General features: G+C 44.2%; 3 protein-coding genes across 3 annotated transcripts in view; 1 reads left to right on the plus strand and 2 right to left on the minus strand.

The window, feature by feature from the left end:
* Positions 1 to 2,097, minus strand: part of LOC123741756 (cell wall protein DAN4-like) — a 38,511-nt gene extending 36,414 nt beyond the window's left edge. The window contains exon 1 of the mRNA XM_045715890.1: positions 1,797 to 2,097. Coding sequence (XP_045571846.1) covers position 1,797 — 1 coding nt within the window. The 5' untranslated portion in view covers positions 1,798 to 2,097. The remainder of the gene's footprint in view (positions 1 to 1,796) is intronic.
* Positions 1 to 9,985, plus strand: part of arl6ip1 (ARL6 interacting reticulophagy regulator 1) — a 67,424-nt gene extending 57,439 nt beyond the window's left edge. Inside the window, 1 exon segment of the mRNA NM_001146645.1 lies at positions 9,769 to 9,985. Coding sequence (NP_001140117.1) covers positions 9,769 to 9,887 — 119 coding nt within the window. The 3' untranslated portion in view covers positions 9,888 to 9,985.
* A 2,019-nt stretch (positions 9,986 to 12,004) lies between these two features.
* On the minus strand, positions 12,005 to 16,835 carry LOC106601973 (uncharacterized). The gene is made up of 5 exons (XM_014194415.2): positions 16,305 to 16,835; positions 15,623 to 15,875; positions 15,078 to 15,239; positions 13,919 to 14,120; positions 12,005 to 13,696 (listed from the first exon to the last, which is right to left on the minus strand). Exons 1-5 carry the CDS (start codon positions 16,385 to 16,387, stop codon positions 13,584 to 13,586), a joined length of 813 nt encoding a protein of 270 aa, XP_014049890.2. The 5' UTR covers positions 16,388 to 16,835; the 3' UTR covers positions 12,005 to 13,583.
* Positions 16,836 to 18,571: the final 1,736 nt, after the last annotated feature.

Genomic DNA, 18,571 nt, shown 5'->3' on the forward strand with positions numbered 1-18,571 from the left:
TCAGCAGGACAATAACCTAAAACACAAGGCCAAATCTACACTTTATAAGAAGACATTGAATGTTCCTGAGTGGCAGTTTTGACTTAAATCTGCTTGACAATCTTTGGCAATACTTGAAATGTTTGCCTAGTAATGATAAACAACCAATTTGACAGAGCTTGAAGAATTTTGAAAATAATTGTGCAAATATTGTACAATCCAGGTGTGTAAAGCTCTTAGAGACTCACCCAGAAAGACTCACAGCTGTAATCACTGCCAAAGATTATTAACATCTATTGACTCAGGGTTGTGAATACTTATGCAAATGAGATGTATGTATTTAATTTTATACATTTACAATCATTTCTAAAAACATGTTTTTACTTTATCATGATAGGATATTATGTGTAGATACAACACAACAAAATGTGAAATAAGTCAAGGGGAAAGAATACAGTCTGAAGACATTGTACCTACATGTACTAAACCAACCTGGGCTAATGGCTAACTCAGCCAACCTGTACTAAACCAACCTGGGCTAATGGCTAACTCAGCCAACCTGGGCTAATGGCTAACTCAGCAAGATAAACCAACCTGGGCTAATGGCTAACTCAGGCTAAACCAACCTGGGCTAATGGCTAACTCAGCCAACCTGTACTAAACCAACCTGGGCTAATGGCTAACTCAGCCAACCTGTACTAAACCAACCTGGGCTAATGGCTAACTCAGCCAACCTGTACTAAACCAACCTGGGCTAATGGCTAACTCGGCCAACCTGTACTAAACCAACCTGGGCTAATGGCTAACTCAGCATGTACTAAACCAACCTGGGCTAATGGCTAACTCAGCCAACCTGTACTAAACCAACCTGGGCTAATGGCTAACTCAGCCAACCTGTACTAAACCAACCTGGGCTAATGGCTAACTCGGCCAACCTGTACTAAACCAACCTGGGCTAATGGCTAACTCAGCCAACCTGTACTAAACCAACCTGGGCTAATGGCTAACTCAGCCAACCTGTACTAAACCAACCTGGGCTAATGGCTAACTCAGCCAACCTGTACTAAACCAACCTGGGCTAATGGCTAACTCGGCCAACCTGTACTAAACCAACCTGGGCTAATGGCTAACTCAGCCAACCTGTACTAAACCAACCTGGGCTAATGGCTAACTCAGCCAACCTGTACTAAACCAACCTGGGCTAATGGCTAACTCAGCCAACCTGTACTAAACCAACCTGGGCTAATGGCTAACTCAGCCAACCTGTACTAAACCAACCTGGGCTAATGGCTAACTCAGCCAACCTGTACTAAACCAACCTGGGCTAATGGCTAACTCAGCCAACCTGTACTAAACCAACCTGGGCTAATGGCTAACTCAGCCAACCTGTACTAAACCAACCTGGGCTAATGGCTAACTCAGCCAACCTGTACTAAACCAATCTGGGCTAATGGCTAACTCAGCCAACCTGTACTAAACCAATCTGGGCTAATGGCTAACTCAGCCAAAAAGTTCCACGACTGTAGTTTACTCATTGCTACATTATTTGACAAAGTACTGATGTTCTTCTGAGTTCAGACAATCAGGTTAATACAAGCAGTAGTATTTAGGTCCAATCAGGTAGCCTAGTGGTTAGAGCGTTGCACTAGTAACTGAAAGGTTGCTAGATCGAATCCCTGAACTGACGAGGTAATAATCTGTTGTTCTGCCCTTGAACAAGGCAGTTAACCCGCTGTTCCCCGGTAGGCCGTCATTGTAAATATGAATTAGTTGTTAACTGACTTGCCTTGTTAAATAAAGGTTAAATGAATACATACTATCAGTAGTATTCTGGTGTGTGACGTTGTAGCTGCTCTCTTCTGCTTTCTTCTGTTGCTATAGTAATGATTATAGTGACAGTTAAACCAGCTGACACCACTAGAGAAGTGACCACATAGGAAGGATGTACAAAGGTTGACAGTAACGGAAGTCCTTTGCCATGTCCCAAATGGCACCCTATTCTCTCTAGGGCTCTGGTCATGGTATATAGGGCTCTGGTCAAAAGTAGTGCACTACATGGGGAATAGGGTGTCATTTGGGATACACACACTGTCAGTTTATGGATGTTTCCCAACACAAGTCAAATACTGACTCAAATGTTACTTGGTTTAAACATAAATGTCTTTGCATACCAGGCCAGCACAAGTATTGATTGGCACCTTATTCTCACTATATAGTGTACTACTTTTGACCAGGGTCTATAGGGGTAGTGCACTATATAGGGAATAGGGTGCCATTTCAGACTGTGACCCAGCATTAGCTATATATTCCAAACATCACCGGAGACTTTGTCTAATTGGTGGTCTGACTGCATAGCTGTAACAGACAAGCACAAGGCCCCATAGCCAGCTGACAGCTGTTCAGTAGTCATCCTCCAACTGTAAAATACCACTTAGAGAAAGGGTTATATATCATAGCATCAGTCCCCATTAGGGGAACCCCATAGGGTTCTGGTCAAAAGTAGTGCACTACATAGGGAATAGGGTGCCCTTTGGGAGGCAGACCTAGTCTCTTTACCCAGTTCACCAAACAAACTCTCCTACAGAATCCTGACTTGTTTAAATGTGGTGAGACATTGTTCCACTAAACATGGAGTAGATTGTTTAATAGACCCGTTAGGAACCAAACTGCACAGTGGGGGAGGGACTAACCTGAGCTTGTCCAATAAGAGAGGCTCGTTTTGCTACAGTATGCACTAATGAAAACAGCCCTTCTTTAAGCAGTATGCTGTTTAGTTTGGTCCTCCTTGCTCAGGGAATAATGTTGTTGACTGTCATATTACTGCCAGTTAAACAGCTCTGACTGGTCGGCTGCTCCCACCAAAACAGATATTATTGGGACACTCATGGCCACATGACATGTACAGTTTAAGTCGGAAGTTTACATACACTTAGGATGGAGTCATTAACTCGTTTTTCAATCAGTCCACAAATTTCTTGTTAACAAATTATAGTTTTGACAAGTCGGTTAGGACATCTACTTTGTGCATGACAAGTAATTTTTCAAAAAATTGTTTACAGACAGATTATTTCACTTATAATTCACTGTATCACAATTCCAGTGGGTTAGAAGTTTACATACACTAAGTTGACTGTGCCTTTAAACAGCTTGGAAAATTCCAGAAAATGATGTCATGGCTTTAGAAGCTTCTGATAGACTAATTGACATTTGAGTCAATTGGAGGTGTACCTGTGGATGTATTTCAAGGCCTACCTTCAAACTCGGTGCCTCTTTGCTTGACATCATGGGAAAATCAAAATAAATAAGCCAAGACCTCAGAAAAAAAATTGTAGACCTCCAAGTCTGGTTCATCCTTGGGAGCAATTTCCAAACGCCTGAAGGTACCACGTTCATCTGTACAAACAATAGTACGCAAGTATAAACACCATGAGACCACGCATCCGTCATACCGCTCAGGAAGGAGACGCGTTCTGTCTCCTAGAGATGAACCTACTTTGGTGCGAAAAGTGCAAATCAATCCCAGAACAGCAAAGGACCTTGTGCAGATGCTGGAGGTAAAATGAGTCCTATATCAACATAAGCTGAAAGGCCGCTCAGCAAAGAAGAAGCCACTGCTCCAAAACCACCATTAAAAGAAAGCCATGGGGAGAAAGATCATACTTTTTGGAGAAATGTCCTCTGGTCTGATGAAACAAAAATAGAACTGTTTGGCCATAATGACCATTGTTATGTTTGGAAGAAAAAGGGGGAGGCTTGCAAGCCAAATAACACCATCCCAACCGTGAAGCACGGGGGTGGCAGCATCATGTTGTGGGGGTGCTTTGCTCCAGGAGGGACTGGTGCACTTCAAAAAATGGATGGCATCATGAGGAAGGAAAATTATGTGGATATATTGAAGCAACATCTTAAGACATCAGTCAGGAAGTTAAAGCTTGGTCGCAAATGGGTCTTCCAAATGGACAATGACCCCAAGCATACTTCCAAAGTTGTGGAAAAACGGCTTAAGGACATCAAAGTCAAGGTATTGGAGTGGACATCACAAAGGCCTGACCTCAATCCTATAGACAATTTGTGGGCAGAACTGAAAAAGTGTGTGCGAACAAGGAGGCCTACAAACCTGACTCAGTTACACCAGCTCTGTCAGGAGGAATGGGCCAAAATGCACCCAACTTATTCAAATCAATCAAATCAATCAATCAATCAAATTTATTTTTATATAGCCCTTCGTACATCAGCTGATATCTCAAAGTGCTGTACAGAAACCCAGCCTAAAACCCCAAACAGCAAGCAAAGCATGTGAAAGAAGCACGGTGGCTAGGAAAAACTCCCTAGGAAAAACTCCCTAGAAAGGCCAAAAACCTAGGAAGAAACCTAGAGAGGAACCAGGCTATGAGGGGTGGCCAGTCCTCTTCTGGCTGTGCAGGGTGGATATTATAACAGAACATGGTCAAGATGTTAAAATGTTCATAAATGACCAGCATGGTCAAATAATAATAATCATAGTAGTTGTCGAGGGTGCAACAAGCACGTCCGGTGAACAGGTCAGGGTTCCATAGCCGCAGGCAGAACAGTTGAAACTGGAGCAGCAGCACGGCCAGGTGGACTGGGGACAGCAAGGAGTCATCATACCAGGTAGTCCTGAGGCATGGTCCTAGGGCTCAGGTCCTCCGAGAGAAAGACAGAAAGAGAGAATTAGAGAGAGCATATTTAAATTCACACAGGACACCGGATAAGACAAGAGAAATACTCCAGATGTAACAGACTGACCCTAGCCCCCGACACATAAACTACTGCAGCATAAATACTGGAGGCTGAGACAGGAGGGATCAGAAGACACTGTGGCCCCATCCGATGATACCCCGGACAGGGCCAAACAGGCAGGATATAACCCCACCCACTTTGCCAAAGCACAGCCCCCACACCACTAGAGGGATGTCTCCAACCACCAACTTACCGTCCTAAGACAAGGCCGAGTATAGCCCACAACGATCTCCGCCATGGCACAACCCAACGGGGGGGCGCCAACCCAGACAGGAAGACCACGTCAGTGACTCAACCCACTCAAGTGACGCACCCCTCCCATGGACGGCATGGAAGAACACCAGTAAGCCAGTGACTCAGCCCCTGTAAAAGGGTTAGAGGCAGAGAATCCCAGTGGAAAGAGGGGAACCGGCAAGGCAGAGACAGCAAGGGCGGTTCGTTGCTCCAGCCTTTCCGTTCACCTTCACACTCCTGGGCCAGACTATACTTAATCATAGGACCTACTGAAGAGATAAGTCTTCAGTAAAGACTTAAAGGTTGAGACTGAGTCTGCGTCTATCACATGGGTAGGCAGACCATTCCATAAAAATGGAGCTCTATAGGAGAAAGCCCTACCTCCAGCAGTTTGCTTAGAAATTCTAGGGACAATTAGGAGGCCTGTGTCTTGTGACCGTAGCGTACGTGTAGGTATGTACGGCAGGACCAAATCGGAAAGATAGGTAGGAGCAAGCCCATGTAATGCTTTGTAGGTTAGCAGTAAAACCTTGAAATCAGCCCTTGCCTTAACAGGAAGCCAGTGTAGGGAGGCTAGCACTGGAGTAATATGATCAAATTTTTTGGTTCTAGTCAGGATTCTAGCAGCCGTATTTAGCACTAACTGAAGTTTATTTAGTGCTTTATCCGGGTAGCCGGAAAGTAGAGCATTGCAGTAGTCCAGCCTAGAAGTAACAAAAGCATGGATTAATTTTTCTGCGTAATTTTTGGACAGAAAGTTTCTGATTTTTGCAATGTTACGTAGATGGAAAAAAGCTGTCCTTGAAACAGTCTTGATATGTTCTTCAAAAGAGAGATCAGGGTCCAGAGTAACGCCGAGGTCCTTCACAGTTTTATTTGAGACGACTGTACAACCATCCAGATTAATTGTCAGATTCAACAGAAGATCTCTTTGTTTCTTGGGACCTAGAACAAGCATCTCTGTTTTGTCCGAGTTTAAAAGTAGAAAGTTTGCAGCCATCCACTTCTTTATGTCTGAAACACAGGCTTCTAGCGAGGGCAATTTTGGGGCTTCACCATGTTTCATTGAAATGTACAGCTGTGTGTCGTCCGCATAGCAGTGAAATTTAACATTATGTTTTTGAATGACATCCCCAAGAGGTAAAATATATAGTGAAAACAATAGTGGTCCTAAAACGGAACCTTGAGGAACACCGAAATTTACAACTGATTTGTCAGAGGACAAACTATTCACAGAGACAAACTGATATCTTTCCGACAGATAAGATCTAAACCAGGCCAGAACTTGTCCATGTAGACCAATTTGGGTTTCCAATCTCTCCAAAAGAATGTGGTGATCGATGGTATCAAAAGCGGCACTAAGATCTAGGAGCATGAGGACAGATGCAGAACCTCGGTCTGACGTCATTAAAAGGTCATTTACCACCTTCACAAGTGCAGTCTCAGTGCTATGATGGGGTCTAAAACCAGACTGAAGCGTTTCGTATACATTGTCTTCAGGAAGGCAGTGAGTTGCTGTGCAACAGCTTTTTCTAAAATTTTGGAGAGGAATGGAAGATTCGATATAGGCCGATTAGTTTTTTATAATTTCTGGATCAAGATTCGGCTTTTTTAAGAGAGGCTTTATTACTGCCACTTTTAGTGAGTTTGGTACACATCCGGTGGATAGAGAGCCATTTATTATGTTCAACATAGGAGGGCCAAGCACAGGAAGCAGCTCTTTCAGTAGTTTAGTTGGAATAGGGTCCAGTATGCAGCTTGAGGGTTTGGAGGCCATGATTATTTTCATCATTGTGTCAAGAGATATAGTACTAAAACACTTTAGTATCTCCCTTGATCCTAGGTCCTGGCAGAGTTGTGTAGACTCAGGACAATGGAGCTTTGGAGGAATACCCTGATTTAAAGATGAGTCTGTAATTTGCTTTCTCATGATCTTTTCCTCAAAGAAGTTCATAAATGTATTACTGCTGAAGTGAAAGCCATCCTCCATTTGCGAAGGCTGCTTTTTAGTTAGCTTTGCGACAGTATCAAAAAGAAATTTCGGATTGTTCTTATTTTCCTCAATTAAGTTGGAAAAATAGGATGATCGAGCAGCAGTGAGGGCTCTTCGATACTGCACGGTACTGTCTTTCCAAGCTAGTCGGAAGACTTCCAGTTTGGTGTGGCGCCATTTCCGTTCCAATTTTCTGGAAGCTTGCTTCAGAGCTCGTGTATTTTCTGTATACCAGGGAGCTAGTTTCTTATGACAGATGTTTTTCATTTTTAGGGGTGCAACTGCATCTAGGGTATTGCGCAAGGTTAAATTGAGTTCCTCGGTTAGGTGGTTAACTGATTTTTGTCCTCTGACGTCCTTGGGTAGGCAGAGGCAGTCTGGAAGGGCATCAAGGAATCTTTGGGTTGTCTGAGAATTTATAGCACGACTTTTAATGCTCCTTGGTTGGGGTCTGAGCAGATTATTTGTTGCAATTGCAAACGTAATAAAATGGTGGTCCGATAGTCCAGGATTTTGAGGAAAAACATTAAGATCCACAACATTTATTCCATGGGACAAAACTAGGTCCAGAGTATGACTGTGGCAGTGAGTAGGTCCAGAGACATGTTGGACAAAACCCACTGAGTCGATGATGGCTCCGAAAACCTTTTGGAGTGGGTCTGTGGAGTTTTCCATGTGAATGTTGACGTCACCAAAAATTAGAATATTATCTGCTGTGACTACAAGATCCGATAGGAATTCAGGGAACTCAGTGAGGAACACTGCATATGGCCCAGGAGGCCTGTAAACAGTAGCTATAAAAAGTGATTGAGTAGCTACATAGATTTCATGACTAGAAGCTCAAAAGACGAAAACGTCATTGTTTTTTTTTGTGTAAATTGAAATTTGATATCGTAAATGTTAGCAACACCTCCGCCTTTGCGGGATGCACGGGGGATATGGTCACTAGTGTAACCAGGGGGTGAGGCCTCATTTAACACAGTAAATTCATCAGGCTTAAGCCATGTTTCAGTCAGGCCAATCACATCAAGATTATTATCAGTGATTAGTTCATTGACTATAACTGCCTTGGAAGTGAGGGATCTAACATTAAGTAACCCAATTTTGAGATGTGAGGTATCACAATCTCTTTCAACAATGGCAGGAATGGAGGAGGTCTTTATACTAGTGAGATTGCTAAAGCGAACACCGCCATTTTTAATTTTGCCCAACCTAGATCGAGGCACAGACACGGTCTCAATGGGGAAAGCTGAGCTGACTACGCTGACTGTGCTAGTGGCAGACTCCACTAAGCTGGTAGGCTGGCTAACAGCCTGCTGCCTGGCCTGCACCCTATTTCATTGTGGAGCTAGAGGAGTTAGAGCCCTGTCTATGTTCGTAGATAAGATGAGAGCACCCCTCCAGCTAGGATGGAGTCTGTCACTCCTCAACAGGCCAGGCTTGGTCCTGTTTGTGGGTGAGTCCCAGAAAGAGGGCCAATGATCTACAAATTCTATCTTTTGGGAGGGGCAGAAAACAGTTTTCAACCAGCGATTGAGTTGAGACTCTGCTGTAGAGCTCATCACTCCCCCTAACTGGGAGGGGGCCAGAGACAATTAATCGATGCCGACACATCTTTCTAGCTGATTTACACGCTGAAGCTATGTTGCGCTTGGTGACCTCTGACTGTTTCATCCTAACATCGTTGGTGCCGACGTGGATAACAATATCTCTATACTCTCTACACTCGCCAGTTTTAGCTTTAGCCAGCACCGTCTTTAGATAAGCCTTAACGTCGGTAGCCCTGCCCCCTGGTAAACAGTGTATGATCGATGGATGAGTCGTTTTTAGTCTAATACTGTGGGTAATGGAGTCGCCAATGACTAGGGTTTTCAATTTGTCAGAGCTAATGGTGGGAGCCGTCGGCGTCTCAGACCCCACAACGGGAGGAGTAGAGACCAGAGAAGTCTCGGCCTCCGACTCCGACTCGCTTAATGGGGAGAACCGGTTGAAAGTTTCTGTCGGCTGAATAAGCGACACCGGTTGAGCATTCCTACAGCGTTTCCCTCCAGAAGCCATGAGAAAGTTGTCCGGCTGCGGGGACCGTGCGAGGGGGTTTATACTAACGTTACTATCTGTACTTACTGGTGGCACAGACGCTGTTTCATCCTTTCCTACACTGAAATTACCCTTGCCTAACGATCGCGTCTGAAGCTGGGCTTGCAGCACAGCTATCCTTGCCGTAAGGCGATCGTTCTCCTGTATATTATAAGTACAACGACTGCAATTAGAAGGCATCGTGTTAATGTTACTTAGCTTCGGCTGTTTGAAGTCCTGACGAACCATGTCCAGATAAAACCTCCGGGGTTTAAAAGTTGAGTGAGGGAAAAAGTAAAAATATGAATGAAAAAAGTTGAGTGAGGGAAAAAGTAAAAATATACGGTAATGAAAAAGTAAAAAACCGTCAGGTAGCAAAGTAAGATCGGCAACTTATTGTGGGAAGCTTGTTGAAGGCTACCAAAAACGTTTGACCCAAGTTAAACAATTTAAAGGCAATGCTACCAAATACTAATTGAGTGTATGTAAACTTCTGACCTACTGGGAATATGATTAAAGAAATTAAAGCTGAAATAAATCATTCTCTACTAATTATTCTGACATTTCACATTCTTAAAATAAAGTGGTGATCCTAACTGACTTAAGACAAGGAATTTTTACCAGGATTAAATTTCAGGAATTGTGAAACTGAGTTTAAATGTATTTGGCTAAGGTGTATGTAAACTTCCGACTTCAACTGTAGTGACCGTTTCCTTTGTTCCCAGTGAGTTTCCTGCTCCTGCTTCCTGGTCTGAACCAGCATGGCGTCATAAGCAAGTATGCTGGCATGGCCAAGAGGGAGATCAACAAACTGCTGAAACAGAAGGAGAAGAAGAACGAGTAGAAAGAAAGGAGAAGAAGAGGGGATCTGTGAGATGAACGAGAGAGAAGAAAATGAGAGGAAGGAGAAGCCCGTAGATCAAACAATAAAAGAAAAGCTTCAACTAAGTACTTCTGTTCTTCCTCAGTCTGCTCAGACCAACTCTACACACGCCCTCTCCCCCCTTGACATCTGACCTGTCACCTAACCAACCAATCACCTGGCGGGATTTGTTTTTCAACAGGAAGTGTTTTTCCACCTATCCTCCCACGCATGCAGTCAGTCGCCATGTCGGTCAAGGCTTTAGTTCACGAGTAGACCACACTGAAACATTACAACGCACAGATATGAACCCCCCCACATGGAGGTGGCCCCCAGCTGTGTCTGTCTCTAGATCCTATATGAAGGTGTTTAAGAAGCCAGTCACTTATTACTTTTGAAGTCCGAGGAAAGACTACTGAACAGAAACCTCTAGCAATATTATTATTATCCAACACCCCACACATATAATACCATCACAATACAATATATAATACAACTCAATCTCCCAGTGAGGATGGTTAGTGTAATGGACATACTGATGGTAGGTAGTGTCAGTAATTAAATCTCCCAGTGAGGATGGTCAGTGTAATGGACATACTGATGGTAGGTAGTGTCAGTAATTAAATCTCCCAGTGAGGATGGTCAGTGTAATGGACATACTGATGGTAGGTAGTGTCAGTAATTAAATCTCCCAGTGAGGATGGTTAGTGTAATGGACATACTGATGGTAGGTAGTGTCAGTAATTAAATCTCCCAGTGAGGATGGTTAGTGTAATGGACATACTGATGGTAGGTAGTGTCAGTAATTAAATCTCCCAGTGAGGATGGTTAGTGTAATGGACATACTGATGGTAGGTAGTGTCAGTAATTAAATCTCCCAGTGAGGATGGTTAGTGTAATGGACATACTGATGGTAGGTAGTGTCAGTAATTAAATCTCCCAGTGAGGATGGTTAGTGTAATGGACATACTGATGGTAGGTAGTGTCAGTAATTAAATCTCCCAGTGAGGATGGTTAGTGTAATGGACATACTGATGGTAGGTAGTGTCAGTAATTAAATCTCCCAGTGAGGATGGTCAGTGTAATGGACATACTGATGGTAGGTAGTGTCAGTAATTAAATCTCCCAGTGAGGATGGTCAGTGTAATGGACATACTGATGGTAGGTAGTGTCAGTAATTAAATCTCCCAGTGAGGATGGTTAGTGTAATGGACATACTGATGGTAGGTAGTGTCAGTAATTAAATCTCCCAGTGAGGATGGTTAGTGTAATGGACATACTGATGGTAGGTAGTGTCAGTAATTAAATCTCCCAGTGAGGATGGTTAGTGTAATGGACATACTGATGGTAGGTAGTGTCAGTAATTAAATCTCCCAGTGAGGATGGTCAGTGTAATGGACATACTGATGGTAGGTAGTGTCAGTAATTAAATCTCCCAGTGAGGATGGTTAGTGTAATGGACATACTGATGGTAGGTAGTGTCAGTAATTAAATCTCCCAGTGAGGATGGTCAGTGTAATGGACATACTGATGGTAGGTAGTGTCAGTAATTAAATCTCCCAGTGAGGATGGTTAGTGTAATGGACATACTGATGGTAGGTAGTGTCAGTAATTAAATCTCCCAGTGAGGATGGTCAGTGTAATGGACATACTGATGGTAGGTAGTGTCAGTAATTAAATCTCCCAGTGAGGATGGTTAGTGTAATGGACATACTGATGGTAGGTAGTGTCAGTAATTAAATCTCCCAGTGAGGATGGTTAGTGTAATGGACATACTGATGGTAGGTAGTGTCAGTAATTAAATCTCCCAGTGAGGATGGTCAGTGTAATGGACATACTGATGGTAGGTAGTGTCAGTAATTAAATCTCCCAGTGAGGATGGTTAGTGTAATGGACATACTGATGGTAGGTAGTGTCAGTAATTAAATCTCCCAGTGAGGATGGTTAGTGTAATGGACATACTGATGGTAGGTAGTGTCAGTAATTAAATCTCCCAGTGAGGATGGTTAGTGTAATGGACATACTGATGGTAGGTAGTGTCAGTAATTAAATCTCCCAGTGAGGATGGTCAGTGTAATGGACATACTGATGGTAGGTAGTGTCAGTAATTAAATCTCCCAGTGAGGATGGTTAGTGTAATGGACATACTGATGGTAGGTAGTGTCAGTAATTAAATCTCCCAGTGAGGATGGTCAGTGTAATGGACATACTGATGGTAGGTAGTGTCAGTAATTAAATCTCCCAGTGAGGATGGTTAGTGTAGTGTCAGTATTGTTTCAGGAGGCTGGGACACAGCTGTCGTTGTTGCTGCCATCGTTCCTTTACCTTTCAGATTCCTGCTTCTGTCTGTTTTTAAGATTGCACTGAAACCGTAGCTGGAACTGGAGTTTAGAGTAGAGAAGCAGACCTAGGTGACGTCCCACGTGGCACCCTATTCCCTATGTAGTGCACTACACCTATAGGCCCTGGTCAACAGTAGTGCATTATCTAGGGAGTAGGGTGCCATTTGGGACTCAAGCCTAGTCTGGTGACATTTGGAATATATAATTCTGGGTGTGTGTCTGAAGTGGCACCCTATTCCCTATGTAGTGCACTACCCCTATAGGCCCTGGTCAACAGTAGTGCACTATCTAGGGAATAGGGTGCTATTTAAGACGCCGCCCTGGTGTGAGCTGACACTGGTTCAGAGGCACAGACCTAGGATCAGCGTAACCTGCCCCCTACCCTGACCTTACTGTCTAGTCTAGGTGATCTTTATCCTACTAGTCCCACTGCTGCAAGAGTCCTTTATCTGTCCCTCCTCTATCCCTGTCTCACCACGGTCTAAACCCAGCTCACGTTCCCTATTAGTGGGTGAACAGTCCAACGCTTGATGAAATCTACTAATAACGCTGTTAGCTGGACCTGCTAGAGTCCTTTATCTGTCCCTCTCTCTCTCTCTCTCTCTCTGGTCAGGGGGCCTGTGATTGTAAATACGCCAATCCTCTTCCTGTCTTTATCTCTCTGTCTTGTCTGTTATATTCTTTACCTACTATCTCGCTGTTCCTCTCCTCTATTTCATCTGTTTGAGTTCTCTACAAACAATGAATAAAGTCTGATTTAAATGAACATGGATGGCGGCTCACTCATTGATCCTGCTTTGTAGTTTATCCCTCGGGTGTTGAATGTTGTTGAAGTTAGAGAAGGAGAGGGAGGGGTGTTGATGCTGTACATAGCACTGACTGGGTCCCCCCCCAGGGCCAACCCTCCATGTTAAATGTCCTGTCAGACAGACGTGGTTAGATGTACGGTTCTACTCCTGCCACTGGACACACACTTTTCACACGCAAGCACACACACCCTTTCAGTCTCCTCTGCACACATTCTCTCACACAGTTCCCAGTAATGATTTATTTTATTAAGTGAAAAGCCCCCTCCAGTACAGCGTTTTAACCCAGATCTGCCAGTACAGTGATGTTCAGGGAGCAGGTTTATTAGTCCATCTGAAGTAGTGTTATTCCAGGGAGTTGTTCTGACTAGATGGAGAGTTAGTGGAGTGGTTTTGGTAGTATTTCAGTGTTTTGTCTTTGAGTGTTGTTGGACTGAACTGCACTCAGTTGGGTCAGAGTTGGTTTTGTGTGCGTGTGTGGTCGTGTGTGTGTGTGTGTGTGTGTGTACGTACAGTTGAATTGTGTGTGTTTAGTAGAGTCGGAGGGAACAGCAGTCCGTCTCCCAGCGTCTCGTTGCCCACAGGACTCTCTCTCCAGACTGTCTCCTGGCCTCACCTGGACCTGCTGGACTCCTGGCCTCACCTGAAACACACACAACATATGTACACACACAACATATGTACACACACAACATATGTACACACACACACACAACATATGTACACACACACACACAACATATGTACACACACACACACAACATATGTACACACACACAACGTATGTACACACAGCTGTGGTTAGTACAGGATACTGTGGGTTTACATGAGAAAATGTAAGCGGGAAAGAAAGTGTGTGTGTTACCTGTCAGTATATCATGTTGATGCCACAGTGTTGGTCTACCAGTGGGGTCGTGTGGTGAGGGAGAGGGGCTAGGACTCCTGTGCTCACTGCGATAGGTCGTCCAGTAGGGGGTGGGCTCCTTGGGATTGGTCACCTCTCTCATGGCCACGCCGTCGCGATTACGAGACCAATTACTCTGACCCAGCCTATGAAGAACATTGAACTGGAGAGAAAGATATAGGGGGAAAGGGGGGGAGAGATAGAGGTAGAAGGATAGAAGAGAGACCAGAGAGAGAGAGAGAGAGGGGGGGTAGAAGGATAGAGGAGGAAGGGCCAGAGAGAGAGAGAGAGAGGGGTAGAAGGATAGAGGAGGAAGGGCCAGAGAGAGAGAGAGAGAGAGGGGGGCCAGAGAGAGAGAGAGAGGGGGGGTAGAAGGATAGAGGAGGAAGGGCCAGAGAGAGAGAGAGAGAGGGGTAGAAGGATAGAGGAGGAAGGGCCAGAGAGAGAGAGAGAGAGAGGGGGGCCAGAGAGAGAGAGAGAGAGAGGGGGGGTAGAAGGATAGAGGAGGAAGGGCCAGAGAGAGAGAGAGAGAGAGAGAGGGGTAGAAGGATAGAGGAGGAAGGGCCAGAGAGAAGGAGGAAGGGCCAGAGAGAGAGAGAGAGAGAGGGGTAGAAGGATAGAGGAGGAAGGGCCAGAGAGAGAGAGAGAGAGAGAGAGGGGTAGAAGGATAGAGGAGGAAGGGCCAGAGAGAGGGGGGGTAGAAGGATAGAGGAGAAGGGGCCAGAGAGAGAAAATAAGAATAGGGGTTTGGGGGGACAGCGAGAGAGAACGGGGCGAAATAGAAAGATACAGGGAATATGAGAAAAAGATACAGGGGATGAGTAGAGGAAGAAATCGTTGGGAGAATGGAGAGGTGTGGGAAAGAGGGAGATGAATTGAGGTGTTCCATTCTATTCAGTTGTTCAGTGGTTTCCTTCCTCTGAGGCTACAGCACCCTCTAATGGTGACATTGAGTACTGAAGACAGCTGCCTCTATGACCATGTACTGTGGAAGGCAGCTGCCTCTATGACCATTATAGTGACTACATGAACTTACGTGTTGCACTGAGACAACACAGAATGAAATAAAGCTCAACTGATGGTCCTTCATTCATCCATTCAGAATGACAGTTGGTCGTACCGGGATGATGGCTTTGGGGTTATGGATGTCTCTGCTGTGTGTCTGTGATTGGCTGCTGGATGTGTGACTCAGGTCCAGCTGACTGGTGTGCTGGGAGGGGTAGGCGGGATCTCGGGGAAAGAAGACCAGCGGTTGGCCGTCGGCCTCCCGCCCACAGTAACTCTGGAGAGAACCAGGAAGAGGATCTCAGGACACGTCATACCAAAGACACACACGTGTGTGGTTGTGGTACAGTTCTATAATACCATCTAGTGGTACAGTCCTGACCTGAGTGTGTGTGGTGTTGGTACAGTTCTATAATACCATCTAGTGGTACAGTCCTGACCTGAGTGTGTGGTTGTGGTACTGTTCTATAATACCATCTAGTGGTACAGTCCTGACCTGAGTGTGTGTGGTGTTGGTACAGTTCTATAATACCATCTAGTGGTACAGTCCTGAGTGTGTGTGGTGTTGGTACTGTTCTATAATACCATCTAGTGGTACAGTCCTGAGTGTGTGTGGTGTTGGTACAGTTCTATAATACCATCTAGTGGTACAGTCCTGACCTGAGTGTGTGTGGTAGTGTAGCTGGTCCCAGATCCCTGTGGGTCCCCTAGTGACAGGGTGCTCTGGTGCATCAGACGCCCATGCCTCGGCCCTGAAGACTGGGGCTTGCCTGGACCCCGCTGCCCAGCCGGGGCCTCTCGGATGTGGGTCATCCGGCTGCCCATGGGCACACTGTCCACCTTACTACCCTGGACGAAGCCTACTGTCACCACGGCTGTTTGCCAGTTCTCAGACATACTGCTGGCCAGTCCCCTGGAAAACAACATATCATTTTATCTATCAAGGATTAGTCCCAAATTGTACCCTATTCCCTATATAGTGCTCTACTTTTGACCAGAACCCAATGGCACCCTATTCCATGTATAGTGCACTACTTTTGACCAGGGTCCAGGCTACCTGGTTGTCTGTACAGTAACAGCCCAACATTTTCATGAATTCGATTGTTGTAATAAATCGCAATGCAATAAAGAATAATGTGATTATTATTTGTATTTTCTATTTGTAGCCTAAACACAGTCCCCACCATTGTTGACAAAAATAAAATCCTTCATTTTATTTTAAGATACACTGTTATAAGGAAATGATTTATTAAACCAAATGTTATCATGTGAAAAAATGTAATGGCATAGCTTCATACAGTAACTAATAAAGACGTTCTTCTCGGTAATGTTTTGTACTTACCCAAACTCCAGCCAAGAAGCACAAAAATCATTGTTGGAACTTCTGTTGTTATGGATACAAGTAAACAATTCTAGCAACAACATAGATATAGAATTAAAAGACAGGAGAGACCACTTTTAGCATTACGACATTTTAGTACCTGAGTGGCACTGGATTGTTTTTGTTTGTATTATTATTCTTTTTAGCTTGGAGTCAGTCATATTGAGACGCAGGTGACTCATTTAGAAACGTTGCATACCCACAAAATATTTCCCAAAACATCAGTACGCCAGTTTTCACACAAAAGGCATTTATAAAAACTGAACTTGACGTGCTCATCCTCACGCGAACGTTAGACCATGCGTGTGCAGTGTCCAGTGGTTGAAGTAGGTCTATTGCTTTGCAAGAAGGCAAACGTAGCCTAGTAGTAGTAACCTTGCGTAAATGGAGAATATATAATGAAACTCTTATAACAAAAAACAGGTAGCTAAATAGAATAACAAGATGCAGTAATTTGCCCTCGCTACAGATGGCTATATCGGTCCGTTAATACAGGACTAGTAAAGGTCCAGTGTGCTACTTTTGTGAGAAATATATATATATATTTTTTTTATTATTTTTTTATTATTTTTTTATTTTATTATTATTATTATTACGATTTCTCGGGGTGCTTCAGCAACCCTACTTCCTGCGGCTATGCATCTGAATACTGAAGTAGACTAAATGTAATTTATAAACATAATACATACAGTGCATTCTGAAAGTATTCAGAGCACTTGACATTTTCCAGATTTTGTTACATTACAGCCTTATTCTAAAATGGGTTAAATAAAAAATAAAAACATATCAATATACACACAATACCCCATAATGACATCACAATACCCCATAATGACATCACAATACCCAATAATGACATCACAATACCCCATAATGACATCACAATACCCCATAATGACAAAGTCAAAGCAAAAAAGAAATACCTTATTTACATAAGTATTCAGCCCCTTTGATATTTGACTCGAAACTGAGCTCAGGTGCATCCTGTTTCCATTGATCATCCTTGAGATGTTTCTACAATTTGATTTGAGTCCACCTGTGGTAAATTCAATTGATTGGATATGATTTGGAAAGGCACACACCTGTCTATATAAGGTCCCACAGTTGTCAGAGCAAAAACCAAGCCATGAGGTCGAAGGAATTTCCCATAGAGATCCGAGACAGAATTGTGTCAGGGCACAGATCTGGGGAAGGGCACTTAAACATTTCTGCAGTATTAAAGGTCCCCAAGAACACAGTGGCCTCCATCATTCTTAAATGGAAGAAGTTTGAAACCATCAAGACTCTTCCAAGAGCTGGCCGCCCAGCAAAACTGAACAATCATGGGAGAAGGGCCTTGGTCAGGGAGGTGACCAAGAACCCGATGGTCACTCTGACAGAGCTCCAGAGTTCCTCTGTGGAGAACCCTCTCTGCAGCACTCCACCAATCAGGCCTTTATGGTAGAGTGGCCAGACAGAAGCCACTCCTCAGTAAAAAGCACATGACAGCCCACTTGGAGTTTGCCAAAAGGCACCTAAAGACTCTCAGACCATGAGAAACAAGATTCTCTGATCTGAAGAAACCAAGATTGAACTCTTTGGCCTGAATGCGAAGCATCACGTCTGGAGGAAACCTGGCAACATCCCTACGGTGAAGCATGGTGGTGGCAGCATCATGCTGTGGGGATGTTTTTCAGCAGCAGGGACTGGGAGACTAGTCAGGATCGAGGGAAAGATGAACGGAGCAAAGTACAGAGAGATCCTTGATGAAACCTGCTCCAGAGTGCTCAGGACCTCAGACTGGGGCGAAGGTTCACCTTCCAACAGGACAACGACCCTAAGCACACAGCCAAGATAACGCAGGAGTGGCTTCGGGACAAGTCTCTGAATGTCCTTGAGTGGCCCAGCCAGATGCCGGACTTGAACCCGATCAAACATCCATGGAGAGAAAAATAGCTGTGCAGCGATTCTCCCCATCCAACATGACAGAGCTTGAGAGGATCTATCTGCTGAGAAGAATGGGAGAAACTCCCCAAATACAGGTGTGCCAAGCTTGTAGTGTCATACCCAAGAAGACTCAAGGCTGTAATCACTGCCAAAGGTGCTTCAACAAAGTACTGAGTTAAGGGTCTTAAAATATTCTAAAACCTGTTTTTGATTTGTCATTATGGGGTATTGTGTGTAGATTAATTGACGTAACAAAATGTGGAAAAAGTCAAGGGGTCTGAATACTTTGCGAATGCACTGGA

This window comes from Salmo salar, chromosome ssa03, assembly GCF_905237065.1.
Source record: "Salmo salar chromosome ssa03, Ssal_v3.1, whole genome shotgun sequence".
Taxonomy (NCBI): Eukaryota; Metazoa; Chordata; class Actinopteri; order Salmoniformes; family Salmonidae; genus Salmo; species Salmo salar.